At 44.2% G+C, this 14,854-nt stretch overlaps 2 protein-coding genes across 2 annotated transcripts in view; one reads left to right on the top strand and one right to left on the bottom strand.

Moving 5' to 3' along the window:
• The window catches only part of GSDME (gasdermin E), a 62,760-nt gene extending 56,580 nt beyond the window's left edge, over window positions 1-6,180 (bottom strand). Inside the window, exons 1-2 of the mRNA XM_052638837.1 lie at window positions 5,970-6,180; window positions 983-1,175 (exon numbers count right to left, since the gene is read on the bottom strand). Coding sequence (XP_052494797.1) covers window positions 983-1,175; window positions 5,970-6,180 — 404 coding nt within the window. The remainder of the gene's footprint in view (window positions 1-982; window positions 1,176-5,969) is intronic.
• Window positions 6,181-11,942: 5,762 nt separating this feature from the next.
• LOC128046286 (proline-rich proteoglycan 2-like) lies at window positions 11,943-14,254 on the top strand. The gene is made up of 2 exons (XM_052638399.1): window positions 11,943-12,090; window positions 13,626-14,254. Exons 1-2 carry the CDS (start codon window positions 11,943-11,945, stop codon window positions 14,252-14,254), a joined length of 777 nt encoding a protein of 258 aa, XP_052494359.1.
• The last annotated feature ends 600 nt before the right edge of the window (window positions 14,255-14,854 follow it).

Here is a 14,854-nt window from a genome sequence, read left to right as displayed (position 1 = left end):
AACAAAGGTGCAGTGGGTTATAACAAAGAAGGTACTTAACTCAAAGATCTAATGTTGCTAATACCAGGTCTACTACTTGTTTTTCTATATACCAACTATATCTAAAAATAAAGGATATGAAAATTTGGCAGCAAGTATTGGCTCAACAAATGAAAACTTTTAATCAGTCCTATTCTAATGATTTTGACTCTTCGGAAGCCCCTACATTCCTAGGATGTTTTCAGCTTCCTGGGCCTCCTGCGGTCAGGAGGCCTCAAAAAATCACACGCGCAGCTGTACGAGTCCTGCAGGCAGGCTAGAAAGCCATCAGAGGGGTTTTTGGATTGAAACACTCTTTCAAATGCAGAAGACTAAAGCCCTGAATTGACTTTTTCCAGATAATGTCAGAAGAGTGGAAATTCTTATTTTTGGGGGGTGGATGCTCAGGAAATTCCAGGGGGAAAACCTGAGGTCTGATTAGCCTTGCCATCAGAGCTCTTGCCGCGTGACCTTGTCACGGGTGGAATTCCTCACGCTGGCTCCCGGCAACAAATGGCCTTTTTTTCGGCCACAGATGTGAGATCTTAGTTCCCCTACGGCCCCTGCGTTGGGTGCCTGCAGTCTTAGCCACTGGACCACCAGAGAAGTCCCCACGGAATGACCCACCAATGAGAGACATGGGGCTTCCCTGGTGGTCCGCCTGCCACTGCAGGGGGCATGGGTTTGATCGCTGGTCCAGGAAGATTCCATATGTCACAGGGCAACTAAGCCCATGCTCCACAACTACTGAGCGATGCACCTAGAGCTCATGTTCCACAACTAGAGAAGCCACCGCAACGAGAACCCAGCACACTGCAACCAGAGAGTACCCCACTCACCGCAACTGGAGAAAGCCCGTGCACAGCCACGAAGATCCAGCACAGTCAAAAGTAAATAAATAACTCTTTAAAAACTTAAACGAGAGGCGCGTCAGAGTCAGCATGCCGAGCAGAACTCCCATTACCTCTCCTGGGCATCTCCGATGAGCTGCTGCAAGTCCACCTCCTGCTTCCTCAGGCTTCCAAAGGAGGACTGACTCTCCACGAGGCCTTTGCCGCCAACATTCAGCTTGACCTTCCCCAGGGCTGTCTCCAGGGTCCCACTCACGTGGTTTTCAAACTTGCCCTCGTACTTCACAAAGTCCGACTCCACGACCACTGCAGTGAATAAGACATGCAGAGGAATCTGATGACAAAGTGGCCAACTCTGTGCCTCAGGTCACCTAGCTTTCCAATCCTGCGGAAACCCGTGGGAAACACGAGGTCTGCACTCAGAACGGAGAGCCGGCGGCCACGCTGTACGGACAAAAGAACCTGGATGCTGACTGAGAGTGTAGTGTGTACTGGTGGCCAAGGACTCTACTGAGTACTTTTTTGTTTTTTCATCCTTCAAGTCCAATATACACACATATAGACATGTGCACCAAAAGTATCTTTAGAGTTCCACGAATAATTTTAAAGTAAACATCTGTTTAACTGCTACCCAGGTAAGTAAATAGAATGTTTTAAATGTGCGCTTTGAGGATGAAGGGACTGGATGAGGATGACACCTAAGCAGAAAAAAAACAGCAGCCTGGCATTCTGCTCACCCGCCCACCCAGGGCGTGGCCTGCCTGACCCAGTATCTGGCAGATCAGCTGCCTGAACCTGTCCCTGGGCATTTTCCCTTCCCCCTCGTGGCCTTGAAGAACACTCCCCTGGCTTTCATTACCGTCTCCATTCAAACAGTTCTCCCCATATTTAGCTGTTTACATCTGACCTCTACCCAGTCATTCAATTTATCAAGCAATTCCTTATCTCCGTGTTTCTGATAAAGTCAGTGAGTATGCCCTTCCTCCCTGCTTCCATCCTGGAGTACGCAAGCTCCAGACTCTCCATTCTTCCTTCCTGGCTTCCCAGACAATAAAGAATGATGCCACCTCTCAGCTGGTGTACCAGCTTCAATTAGCTCCCCTAGGAATTGCCATGCTCCTCATCAGGTCATACCAGACTGCCTTTAGGATCTGCCTTTTTTTGTTTTTAATCTGAACACCAAGGTAAACATGTCTGAGGATCTTAGCCTTCTCATGTCTCTATATGTTTCCTGTCCTTATTTTTAATTGAACCAAACGACAGAGGATGAGATGGCTGGATGGCATCACTGACTTGATGGACACGAGCTGAGTGAACTCCGGGAGTTGGTGATGGACAGGGAGGCCTGGCGTGCTGCGATTCATGGGGTCGCAAAGAGTCGGACACGACTGAGAGACTGAGCTGAACTGACTGAAATACTACCATAAAAATAGTCTCAGTCACCATCATTCAAAGAAGGCTACAGTGAGGGTCTCTTAGGAACTTCACACTGGCCCTTTTCATTTCCCTGACCCAAGGCTCTCCTGGGCTCCTGGTGACACTTCATAATGGATTCAAATCTACTGGGAGTCTGAAAGGCTTCTTTAAACCCAGGCACCACCCCCAACACCTATACTTCTATCACTCCAGTCAAGAAAACCCATTCCTCAGCCAGGGTTAATGAGAATTAATCACCACTCATTATCTGTGAAATTTACAAAGTAAACAACTATCTCCACCAAAAATAGTATGAAGTTTAGGAAAATGTCCAAATCAAAGCCTTTTCCTATTTACATCTTGAGAATACAAACATTCTGGGAATTGATTTGGAAAGCAGCATAGAGCAGCTGTTTAGAGCTCAAGATTTGATCACTACTCTAATATTCCTAGTTGGGAGACCTGGGTATCATCCATCTCCCTGAACCTCAGGTTTGTCATATGCAAATTGGAGATAATTAATAATACCTACCTGATGGATTCTGCTGGAAGCTGGTGTCTCTAAACCATGTAATACAGAGCCTGGCACACAGCAAGTGCTCAATTTATCCACTGGGTTTAGGCCAGAGCAACAACATTTCCCAATAAACTGGACTGTCCTGGGCTGTACAAAGTGCTACACAGATAGAAACTCTACCTTCAGCTCCCAGTTCTGGTCCCCATCAGGCTTATTACCCCTCCTGGAAACTCTGACCCCAGGACTGGACCCCACAGCAGCCGAGGATAATCAGGACTGTCTGTGTATTCCATGAGAGAATGGAAAATGCCATGAGAGACACAGACACGTTCTGAAATAGATGGCATCTGTGCACATGTCTGCACTGAGTCATTCACTGCCGCGGGTGGAAGGGAAAAGTGAGGAAGCCAACAGGCTGTCACTGGGACAATCAAGTCACTATCCTCTAACCTCCACACCTCAGAACAGAACACAACACTCCAGCGTTGTTGCCAGGGGCAAGGATGACAAAGGTGAGGCATTTCAAACCTGCTCAGTAGACAAAGAAAAGGGCACCTCTCATCACAGCCCTAACACCCACAAGACACAGACGCAGAGGTGAGCTCTGGCCTCAGCTGATGAACATACGTGGGACTTGCTCATCTCAGGGACTGCCACTGGCCTGACCTATCTAACAGGAGCTCTCTGGACACCACGAAGAGGCCAGCAGCACAGAGTGGTGCATTCCAATTACTCAGCGGTTCATGGGCTGCTCTGTGATTTTTTTTTTCTCTTGCCTTTCCTCATAGCTAGTTGTTCTACCATTCAATAAATGATCTACCCAATATCCAGAGGGAAAACATGACATAAATCATTATCAATTCACTTGCCCATTGCTTGACAGCTCTGATAATGGGCCTGGCTGAAGAAAGTACTGGCTAGAATGCTGGTCTGGAAGAAAGTTTAGAGATTATTTGTCAACTCAAATTATCTCCTCTGTCACTTTTACCCTTTAAAGAAAAATGCAATTACAAAATTAAAGAACTTTAAAGCTAAAAGAAGACTTGAACTTTGTTTAGCTCAATAACTGAGAGCTGATGGTACTTTCATACATCACTATATTTCATAAAGTTGTGTAGGAATGAGTACTAAAAGTCTTTGAAAAGCTCCCAACTTCTGGTCCAGTAATTGCATATTTAAGAATCTGTGCTACCCCAATGTTCACCGCAGCATTATTTACAATTGCCAAGATATGGAAGCAATATAGGTGTCCATCAACAGAAGAATATATAAGGAATATGTGGCATATATATACACACACATACATATACAATGGAATAAAACTCAACCATAAAAAAAGAATGCAATTTTGCCATTTGCAACAACATGGGTGGAGTTGGAGGGTATTTTGCCAAATGAAATAAATCAGAGAAAGATAAACACTGTATGTTATCACTTATAGGTGGAATCTAAAAAATAAAACAAACAGTGAATATAATAAAAAAGAAACAGAGTCACAGATACAAACTAACGGTTACCAGAGGGGAGAGAGAAGCAGGGAGGGGTAAAATGAGGGTAGAGAATTAAGAGGTACAAACTGCTATGTATAAAATAAATAAGCTACAACAATATATTATACAGCATAGGGAATATAGCCAATATTTTATAATGACTAGAAATGGAATACAATTTATAAAAGTTTTGAATCATTATGTTATACACCTGAAACTAACAGAATACTGTAAATCAACTGTATCTCAAGAAAAACAAAAATTTTAATAAAAAAGAATCTATGCTAAAACAATTGTTTAAAGGAAAAACAACAACAAAAATATTCATTGCAACCCTATATACAAAGCACTAAACTGGACTGGTTAAGCAAATTAGGGTGCATACACACTGCTTATTGAAAACAGTACTAAGAAATATTTAAACCATACTAAGAAATCTAAATATATAAGGCTGAATAAAAAAATAAATGAGGAGTATATTAAAATTACATGTAGAATGTTTCCAATGTTATTTTTCAAAAATTAAATGCAGGGATAAAAAAGATACAATATAATGAAAATGAACACTTAATGGAGGAATTTTTATTGACTTGTTTTCTTGCCTTTCTATATTTTATAAATACTTACCTATAATAATGAGGAGTATTTTTGATGTCTGATATTTAAAGCTCACTATCTCCCTTCCTTTCTGTTACACATCTGGGCAATCGGGTGAGAAACTTCAGATACTCTCTCCGTTGGCACCAGCACAAACTGAACCTTGTGAGCCCCACCCATACAGAGCCCTCGCCATACCTCCTCTTCACTAGGACAACTAAGCCCATCTTTTCCCCCTTCTCTCTAGTTATTTTTGGACCAGCCTTGGGAATCTACCATGTTCTCCCCAGAAAAGCTTCATTATGTGACTAATAAAATCTTTCACACTCTCCTGATGGATACGGGGCATCATCAACCTCAATATTAAACCAAACTAGGAGTGGTAGAACTTCAGTCCACTTATACTGAGGAGCCACAACATCTACAAGTAGGCATGTTGTACTTCTATACCAAAAATTGCAATACTGGAACTCCTCTGGTGGAAAGAACAGTGGGTAGGAATCTGCCTGCCAATACAGAAGGCACGTGTTTTATTCCTGGTCTGAGAAGATTCCACACACCTCAGAGCCATTAAGCCTGTATGCCACAACTACTGAAGCTTGTGTACCCTAGAGCCCATGCTCTGCAACAAGAGAAGCCACTGCAGTGAGAAGCCCCTGTGCTGCAAAAAAGGCCCCGCACAGCTAAAATAGAATAAAAAAGAAAACAGAACGGATATGTCTTTAAAACCGTAAGCAAAGAGTCAGGAGAACTGATTATAACACATGGCTTTATAATCACTCAAGACGACATGTAGCTTCCCCAGTCGCTCATTGGTAAAGAATCTGCCTGCAATGCAGGAGACATGGGTTCAGTCCCTGGGTGGGGAAGATCCCCTGGAGAAGGAAATGACAACTCACTCCAGTACTCGTCTGGAGAATCCCATGGACAGAGGAGCCCGGTGGGCTACAGTCCATGGAGTCACAAAGAGTCAGACATGACTGAGTGACTACAACAACAAGAAAATAAGACAACGTGTGTCTAAAAGAAGAATCATCTCCTGATCTGGAACTAATTGTAAATATAACCAAAGCAGCATACCTGGACTCAGAAACTGGTCTTCTGTGAGTACATCTCCAAGAGTGACAGATAAAAATTGGTACTTGGGTCTCTGCCAGCACCAGTATCTCTTTTTTTTGGTCACCAGACTTAGAAGTTGTAATTTATCTGAGTCATTCAAGTTTGATACTGCGATCAGGTTACCTCCAGCATCAACTTCCTTAAGAAAATTCCATGTTGCTTTGGCAAACATTTTGAGAACTCCAGATTACCTGAAAAAAAAAAAAAAATATATATATATATATATAAAGTTATTATTTAATAACGTTCTCCTGAAATTACCTTATTTCTTCCTAGTACCAATCAGTATTCATGAAAGAATATCTTCTCCTTAGAGAAGCCTCTAGCTTGAGTTCAGGTGATGTCTAAAAAATAAAAAATTGAAATACTAAAAGAAGATATGAGTATAAATCAGGATAGGCTAGGTATGCCTCCAAATCTCAGTGGCTTATCATCAGAAAGGTATATTTAGTGCTCACACTACACATACAGAACAGGAGGCATTGCTCCTTGCAGTCATTCAGGGATTCAGGCTAAAGGGGCAGACACCCTCTTGAACATCATCAGTCATCAGCCAACAGGAAGTAAGGTTCTAGAAAAGTCTCACATCAGGAATTAAATGCTCTAGCCCAAAACTGACACATATCACATTCACTCACAATTTGTAAGAACTAGGCACATGGCCTCAGCCAATCATAATGGTCACGAAATACCAAGTATTTGGAAGGCAGAGACCTGGGAATATCTGTTGAACAGCATACCGACTACCCAAATTTGCATCTTACTTATGACTACTTCTTTGAAGGGTTGAATGTGCTTTTTCTTTACATTGTGTGATTTCCCTTATCCATAAATGTAAAATGACTAGCTATTACTTTTAAACCCAGAAATGAAAAGCCCAGTCACTCTTCAGCTGGAGGGGAAAAAAAGAAAGACACATTGGAAGATATAAATGTACTATATTCACTAGAAGATGTCTACAGTTTTCAATAAACTGTTAGAACAACTGGCTAAACATTTGGAAAAAACATAATAAAGTCATATCCCTATCTCATGCCATGCATGCATGCTAAGTCACTTCAGTCACATCCGACTCTGTGACCTCCTAGACTGTAGCCCACCAGGCTTCTCTGTCCATGGGATTCTCCATGCAAGAATATTAGAATGGGTTGCCATTTCCTCCTCCAGGGGATCTTCCAAACCCAGGATCAAACCCGAGACTCTTGCATCTCCTGTGTTGGCAGGCAGGTTCTTTACCAACCAGCACCACATGGGAAGACCCATCTCATGCCACACACAAGAGCAAATTCTCAGTGGATTAGAGGGTTTTTAAGGAACAGTGAAACCATAAAAGTAAAAAGACAAACAAATATTTGTACAGTTGTAGGATGAGAAAGGCCTTTAGAAAGACAAATAGCAAACTGAGAAAATGCTTGTAATTCAAAAAACTAGAATACTTAACATATAAAAAAAACTTTTGCAAAGTACATCAAGGGTTAAAAAATGGTAGGAGACACATGGACAAAAGTTATAAACAATTCACAACACATAAACTGCACATAGTTGTACATATGCAAAATACATAAATATGTGCACACATACATGACCACTATTATTTAAAAAATGCACAAATTGAAATAACTATCCACAAAGGTTAAAACGTCTAATGCACAAGAGGTTAAAATGTCTAGTGCACAAGAACTGTGTTTTTTTTAATACTTGTACCCTGGTATCTGGAAGTCACATAGAAAACACAATTATAGAATTTAAGAGCTGAGATAATCTCAGATATTTAATTACTAATAGTTCTTTACCATGGATCTTCTCGAGAACATTAAAACTTTTTGTTTTACCATAATTAATTCTTCTCTAAAGTACCTTCTCTTAGATTATTTTATAGCCATCTAACCCTGTTCTTTTATCAGAGAACTCATTTATCAAAATATTTATTGAATCACTCATTAATTATTCTTAAGTATCCTAAAGCTGAAACTCCAGTACTTTTGGCCACCTCATGTGAAGAGTTGACTCATTGGAAAAGACTCTGATGCTGGGAGGGATTGGGGGCAGGAGGAGAAGGGGACAGCAGAGGATGAGGTGGCTGGATGGCATCACTGACTCGATAGACATGAGTTTGAGTGAACTCCGGGAGTCGATGATGGACAGGGAGGCCTGGCACGCTGCAATTCATGGGGTCACAAAGAGTCAGACACGACTGAACGACCGAACTGAACTGAACTGATGTACTATACCCAGGTACTGTGTTTAAGCACTCAGGATACAGACACAAAAGGCAGTCTCTCACCTTAATGAGCTACTAGTTTGGTGACCAGAAGGCGAAATAAACAGCTAAGTTTTATGCTAGATATTGACAGAGATTGCTACAAGGAATGAACCAAGAAAAAGTCATCTCGATCAAGCTGGAAAGAAACACAGTGTCACAGAAGTTGTCCTGAAGCAGACAGCATCACAGCTGCATTTTGTGGGCTAGGTAGAAAAGAGACTAAGTCAGCAAAGGAGTACTGAGAGGAGGCTCTAGCAGACGAGCAATTATAAAGGCTCAGCACTTGCAGGAAGTGGTGGGCATGTGGAGAAGATTTTCTAAGATTTGGGACCAGCAAGGTCGTAATGATGAAGAGACATGGGCTTGTGTAGCTATGCCCATCACCACTCCTTTGACAGACCTAGAGCTGCTCTGCAAGCCCTGGGATTGGTTCCTGCAGTGCACTGCCAGGTTCTAGGGCAGGGAGGGGCAAAAGACAAGGATGAGGAAGACCCAGCCTTGGTCCTGAAGGCCTGTACCTCCCCTGCTGAGGGCTAGGGCAGCAACAGCCACTAGAGGGGTTATATAGGGAGCAGTGTGATCAGAGTAGTCACTTAGATCTTCTGGAAATGAAACAGGAGATCAGCTTGAAGGAACTACATCAGTGCTGTAAGGGCAGAAAAGATGCTGGTTTGGTGGTTTCCCCAGAACTCTGGTTGGATGTGAGGTTTCTGATGAAAGAAAGGAGGCTCCCCAGCATGGCCTGCAGACAGCGCCGGCCTGGCTTGGCTGATGAGATGGAGATGCCAGTTATCAAGAGAGGGATCTGAGAAGCAGCAGATTGGTGGGGACAGTAAGGCACTACTACCACTGAGAGTGCATCTAGCATAAGACGCAAAGTTTATTTTGTCAAACACAAGGAAAGAACATTTAACAAAATACGGTCTCTTCAATGACCTGACTTTCCTGGTGGCTTAGACAGTAAAGAATCTGCCTGCAACGCAGGAGACCCGTGTTTGATCTCTGGGTTGAACACTAGAATTCTCCAATAGAGAATTCCACGGACAGAGGAGCTTGGTAGGCTACAGTCTATGGGGTTGCCAAGAGTCGGACATGACTGAGCAACTAGCACTCACTTTCAGTCACCTGGGGGATTTCACCCTGCTTTGCACCAAAAGAAGAGCAGCAGCAAAACCTGCCTCAATTCACCAGGGGTGTCAGGATCTCCATTTTTATGGTTTCCATTCTTTCCTGGGGCAACTGGGGAAGGGAGTTTACTACCTTGACTTCAGATTAAACAGGTCTCTGAAGAACATACATCAGGCCTGCTATTAAAAAAAATAGTAACCAAACCCATCTGCTACAGGCAGCAAAGTCTTAGTAATGACATCACTCCTCCCCAGAGAGATTAGAGGATAAAGAAGGGGAACTCCTAAATTAATTTTTAATTTTTTTTCAATCTAGATCAAACATAGCCTGTTGACAAGGTAGGTTGCTTGTAGAGGAGTTAACAGAAGTGACTACTGCTTCAGAGGTTTTTTATTAGACTCAGATTTATTTAATCAAAGAACTGAGAATATTTACCTTGTGAAGCTAAAGTTAGAGGGTTTGGGTTTTTTTTTTAACTACTATATTTGAATACACAATATATTTACATGGCTCGAGAATCTAAACTATGGGTAAAGATACACACTGAGAAATCCCATCCCTACCCAGGTCCCATCTACCTTTTCACCCCTCTCCCCTTCAAGTATATCACCTTCATATTTCTTTATACAAATATAAAAGGAATGTACACACTGTTCTGCATTTTGCTTTCTGTCATGTGGCAATATATCCTAGGGATCTCTCCATAGTGAGTACCCTCTGCATAATACAGTTCATAATACCCCTTCCCATAGATGTACCATTATTTAACCTGTCCCATATTGCTGATCACTTGGGTTACGTCTAAATTTTTATTACTATAAAAATGACATGCTAAATACTGAATGTATATCCCCTTCCTACATGGGCAAGAGAAGGGGTCCCGAACCTTTAGGCCATGAACCGGTACCTCCTGTCAGATCAGTGGCAGCACTACATTAAAAATAAAGTGGACTATAAATGTAATGCACTTGAATCATCAGGAAACCATGCTCCCACCCCTGGTCCATGGAAAAATTATCTTCCACAAAATCGGTCCCTGGTGACAAAAAGGTCAGGGACCACTGGGCAAGAGTATCTGAAGAGATTTCAAGAAGAATTGCTAGACCAATGGGTAAAGGCATCGATAATTTGTAGGTTGTACCATTTTTCAGTTTCACCAATAAGGTATAAAAGTGTCAGTCTCAACAACAAGAGTAGGTTATCAATCTTTCGTACTTTTGCTAGTCATAGGTGAGAAATAGTATCCCAGTATAGTTTTAAGTCATGTTATTTTAATATAGCATATAATTTAAGAGGCTTCCCTGGTGGCTCAGATAGTAAAGAATCTGCCTGCAATTCAGGAGACCCAGGTTCGATCCCTGGGTCGGGAAGATCCTCTGGAGAAGGGAATGGTAACCCACTCCAATATTCTTGCCTGGAGAATTCCACGGACAGAGGAATCTGGCCAGCTATAGTCCATGGGGTCGCAGAGTTGGACACAGCTGAGCAACTAACACACATTTTAATATAAATGAATTCAAGCATCTTTTGTTCACAGCCTTTTTATATATCTTTTTCTTAACTGTTTGTGTCCTCAGCCTATTTTCTATTGCTTTTTCTTTATTCCTAGAAGCTTTCAATAAATCAGAGAGATGAACCAAGATATAAGCTAAAAATGTAACACAATACAGTTTATCTTGTGGCATTGGGAGCCAGTAAGTTGCTGTCTGATTCTCAAACAACTAAAGTAACTGTCCTGCCTGGAAAGATTAAATAATATGCCCAGAGTCCACTAAAAGATCTAGAACTCAAGCTGCCTGACACAGACAAGCGCAATAATGCCTCAACTAGAAGCCAGACGTCAGATTCAAATTTCCAGAATGCTCCAATCCGAAAGAAGATAAAAATAACCTCCCTAGAAATCAAGGTCAAAACGCTCATGGCCTAAAACTCCACTGTACTTTACAGCTGTACCAAAGAGCCTGGGCTCCCTCACTTGGGCCTGAAGAATTCCGTTAGCAAACATCTCATCAGCCTCTGTGGCTCCCCAACTTGAATCAGATTAGAACTCAGAGAGTCAAAGTCAAGGCAGTAATGACATGAAAGCTCAGCTCAGACTCCTGGACAAGAGACATTAAAGAACGAGACCAAAAAAGCAGACAACGACACAAAGTCAAAAGGGCGCATGGCCAACTGGGACCAAAGAATCTAAAAAGTAGTTGCCAAGGTGGTGACGGCACTAGAAGATACTACAATCGCTCATGACCATCCTCAAGGCTGATTCAGTGTGATGGAATGATCACATCTTTGAGTTGCAAAAACCCTACCTCTTCCCAATTTAGGATTCTTCTCTGCAGCTCCAGTTGATCAATGGGCCTCTGCTTGAGGTTCTAAGGAAGAAACCTCAACATCCACTAGGTAAAGAGCGGGTAACTATATGCTGAGTACCTGCTATGTGCCAGGTACTGGCTAACTCCTTTCTACATATTTCCTCATTGAATCTCCACCACAACCCTCAGGAGGTATTGTCTGCGTTTTACAGAAGTGGAAACTAAAGTGCAAAGATGTTATTTGCTCAAGAACACAAGAAAAAAAGCAGCAACCCTGACATCCAGGAACTGGCTTGGTACAATCAGCTAGCCCTGGGGTTACAGGCACTGGCCCAGCTTTCTCCTGGCCGGCACGAACAATGTCACAGGGCAGCAACATCAGGCAAGGCCACTTGGTGGTCATGATAAATCAAGACCAAAACAAGACCTTTTATAGTCTTATCTGACCACAGTCAAAATGTGAACACTGTCCAAACCACAAAAATGACCAAACACTCCCATTTCCCCCACCAACCCTGACACATAAGTAACTGTGGTTTTCAGTCAACAGCAGTTTTAGCCTCACTCCTTTCAGACATGATTTACGAGGATACTCCAGAGAATTTGCCACACTTTCTGGTGGCATCCAATCCAGAGTAAACTCCTATTTTCTTAAACTCTTCCCCAAATCGCCTAGAAGCCCAAACCCTGTAACTCCTTTCTGACACCCAGTTATGCAGAAGCCCAGGGTTGCCCATGGAGCAAAGCCTCCCTCATTCAACAAGGAACGACCCAACCCCTTCAACTCCATCTGCTGTTCCCAGAGGTCTTTGACTAGAAGGCAGTGAACCTCAAATAGAGAATTAGTGCTGAGCCCAGATTCCAACTGAGGTCCACCTGTCTCCCAAGCCTGAGTTCTGGACCACCTGCTCTGCTGACACCCTAGTCAGCTTTATTTTTTTTTTTTTTTTTAATTTGAACTACATATGATTCATTTTGTAGAGTAAGAAAATGTGCTCAAAAGGGTAACTTCAGTTATGGTGGAAGCAAAAACCATGGCTATAAAACATGCTATTTCCTCACTATCTAGGAAAACAAGACACTGCTATTAGTACTATTGTCTCTTAACACCTTCAGCACATTTTGAACTGTTTTTAATTTTCTAAACAACAAAGAGAAATTGAGTCTATTAACTTTAAACAGAGGTGTCATTCTTCTGTATCTTCCAATGCTTACAGCCCAGTGCCTTCATTTCTATAGTAAGGCAAATTAAAGACAAGGAACTCTATCATTTCTTTCTAAAATAAAAATATGAAAAAAAATAAAAAAACGGTGGTCACAGGGCAGGCATGAGCTTGTAAAAGGAGGGTGAGGCAGCAAAGGTTTGGGGGAAGTGGAATAAGTAACAGGAGACTGATTAAGAAGAACCCATTGGTTCCCCTTGCGGGTTCAAAAAGAGCAAAAACAAAAGCACCTCTGGAAAACTTAAGGAGCTGCTGAGGGCCTGGGCGGTACTTCTCAGATCTAATTGTCTGGCCTCATCTTTTCCCGGCTGTTTTCGTTCATGAAGAGAGCTCATTGGTGGTGGCTTTGGAAAACGATTAATTTACCCTACATTTCTTCAGCTGTTCTCTCCGACCCCGCAGCACTTTTCATTCCACTCCAACTAGGTTATCTATTTGCCTCTTAAAGGCATCCATCGATCCCAACGCATCCTTCCTTCTCACCAGTCCTCTGAAAGGAGTAGAATCTCAGTGAGAGGGTCTTTCCGAACCCGCTAGAACCCACGCCGTTCTAAGACCGCCCTCTGGTCTTTCCTTGCCAGGTACAAATGGGAAGCGGCCCCGGGTCCGCACGTGAAGGCCCCGTGAGCGCGGTGATGTCATCCCATCCAGGCCGAGACTACCGGGCCGGGCCTGGCCTCCTCCTCCTCCGTAGCCTCGGGGCCCAGGATCCCCGACGCCAGGGATGGGGACTCGGTCCAGGCCGGAGGGAGAATTCCACGCCGGCCCCCGCCTTCCTTCCCCGCACACACGCGCCCCGCCCGCGGCCAGCAGAAACCGGAAGACAAAGAAAGAAGGAATGGGGAGGGGGCGCGAAGAAGAGGGGCAGAGGGTAGCCGCTGCCCCAGCAACAGCCAGAGAGGGAAGCGGCCATGGAGTGGAGAGGCGAGGGGGTGGGATGGGAAAGGGGTGGCGTGGGGGGGCGGCGGCTGGCAACCGGGGAGGGGGGACGCCCTGGGGCCGGCGGTCCAGCTCCGTCAGCCCACCCATTCGTCCCCCTTAGGACTGAGGGGCAAACCGGAGGGTGTCCCAGAGAGAAAGGGCCGCGCGGGCTCGGCTCCCCAAGGTCAAGGCCGGACCCCGACAGAGCCGAGCCCAGACACCGGACTTACCTCGCAGCTGCCCCGCGCCCCGCGCCCCGCCCCGGTCGGGTCGGAGGAGCCCTCGGGCCGGGCCGGGCCGGGCCGGGCCGAGTCGGGGCGGGGGATCGCGAGGGAAGAGGGCGGGCGGCAGGACCTTTGCTCGGGCCCCGCCCCTTGGAGCCCGGCGCGGCGGGAGGAGTGAGCTCCAGACCTAGCACTGGGGCGTGTCGAGTTCTGGGGCTGCCCTCAGCAGGGCATGGAGACACGCGGGGCTTCCCCTTGGGCTCCCATATGCCCTGGGCATATCCCGAGTTACCCCACCTCCTCATCAGTAAAGCTGTCCCTGACTATTCCAGTTAAAAGTACAGCCAGTCCACCACCCTACAGGAACACGCCCGAGTTCCTCGCGTGCTTTATTTTTAGGATTTCATACTTACCTTCAAGCATTGTCTTTCCCCAGAATGCCAGCTCCACAAGTGCGAGGAGTGGGCGTGGGGGAAGATTTTGTCTGTTTTGTTCACTATAACCCGCACCTAGCACGGTACCTGATGGATGATAGTAACTGAGTTAATTAATGCATCCTCTTGTTCATTTCTCCAACTAGACTGCGAGGTCTCACTCATCTTTGCATTGCTTGGCACAGGGTAGATGAACAATTAAGTAATGGCTGTTGGACGAATGAATGAATAGAGATGGTCAAGAGAATGGTACCCTTTTTATCCTCTGCCTGGCCACACTGATAGAGAGCTTGGAAGAAAAAGAATCACTGTCTTGGTCCTGTCAAGAGACTTTGTATCCATGC

The sequence above is a fragment of the Budorcas taxicolor genome, chromosome 4 (assembly GCF_023091745.1).
Source record: "Budorcas taxicolor isolate Tak-1 chromosome 4, Takin1.1, whole genome shotgun sequence".
Lineage (NCBI taxonomy): Eukaryota > Metazoa > Chordata > Mammalia > Artiodactyla > Bovidae > Budorcas > Budorcas taxicolor.
The sequence above is the reverse complement of the archived record's forward strand: the minus strand, read 5'-3'. Positions and strand labels throughout refer to the sequence as shown.

What these genes read in the sequence shown, in the direction of transcription:
- LOC128046286 (XM_052638399.1), top strand. Translation starts at nt 11,943, where the DNA reads ATGTTATTTGCTCAAGAACACAAGAAAAAAAGCAGCAACCCTGACATC. An exon ending in TCACAGGGCAGCAACATCAG is followed by an intron (nt 12,091 to 13,625) that starts GCAAGGCCACTT and finishes CCTCCTCCGTAG; the next exon opens with CCTCGGGGCCCAGGATCCCC.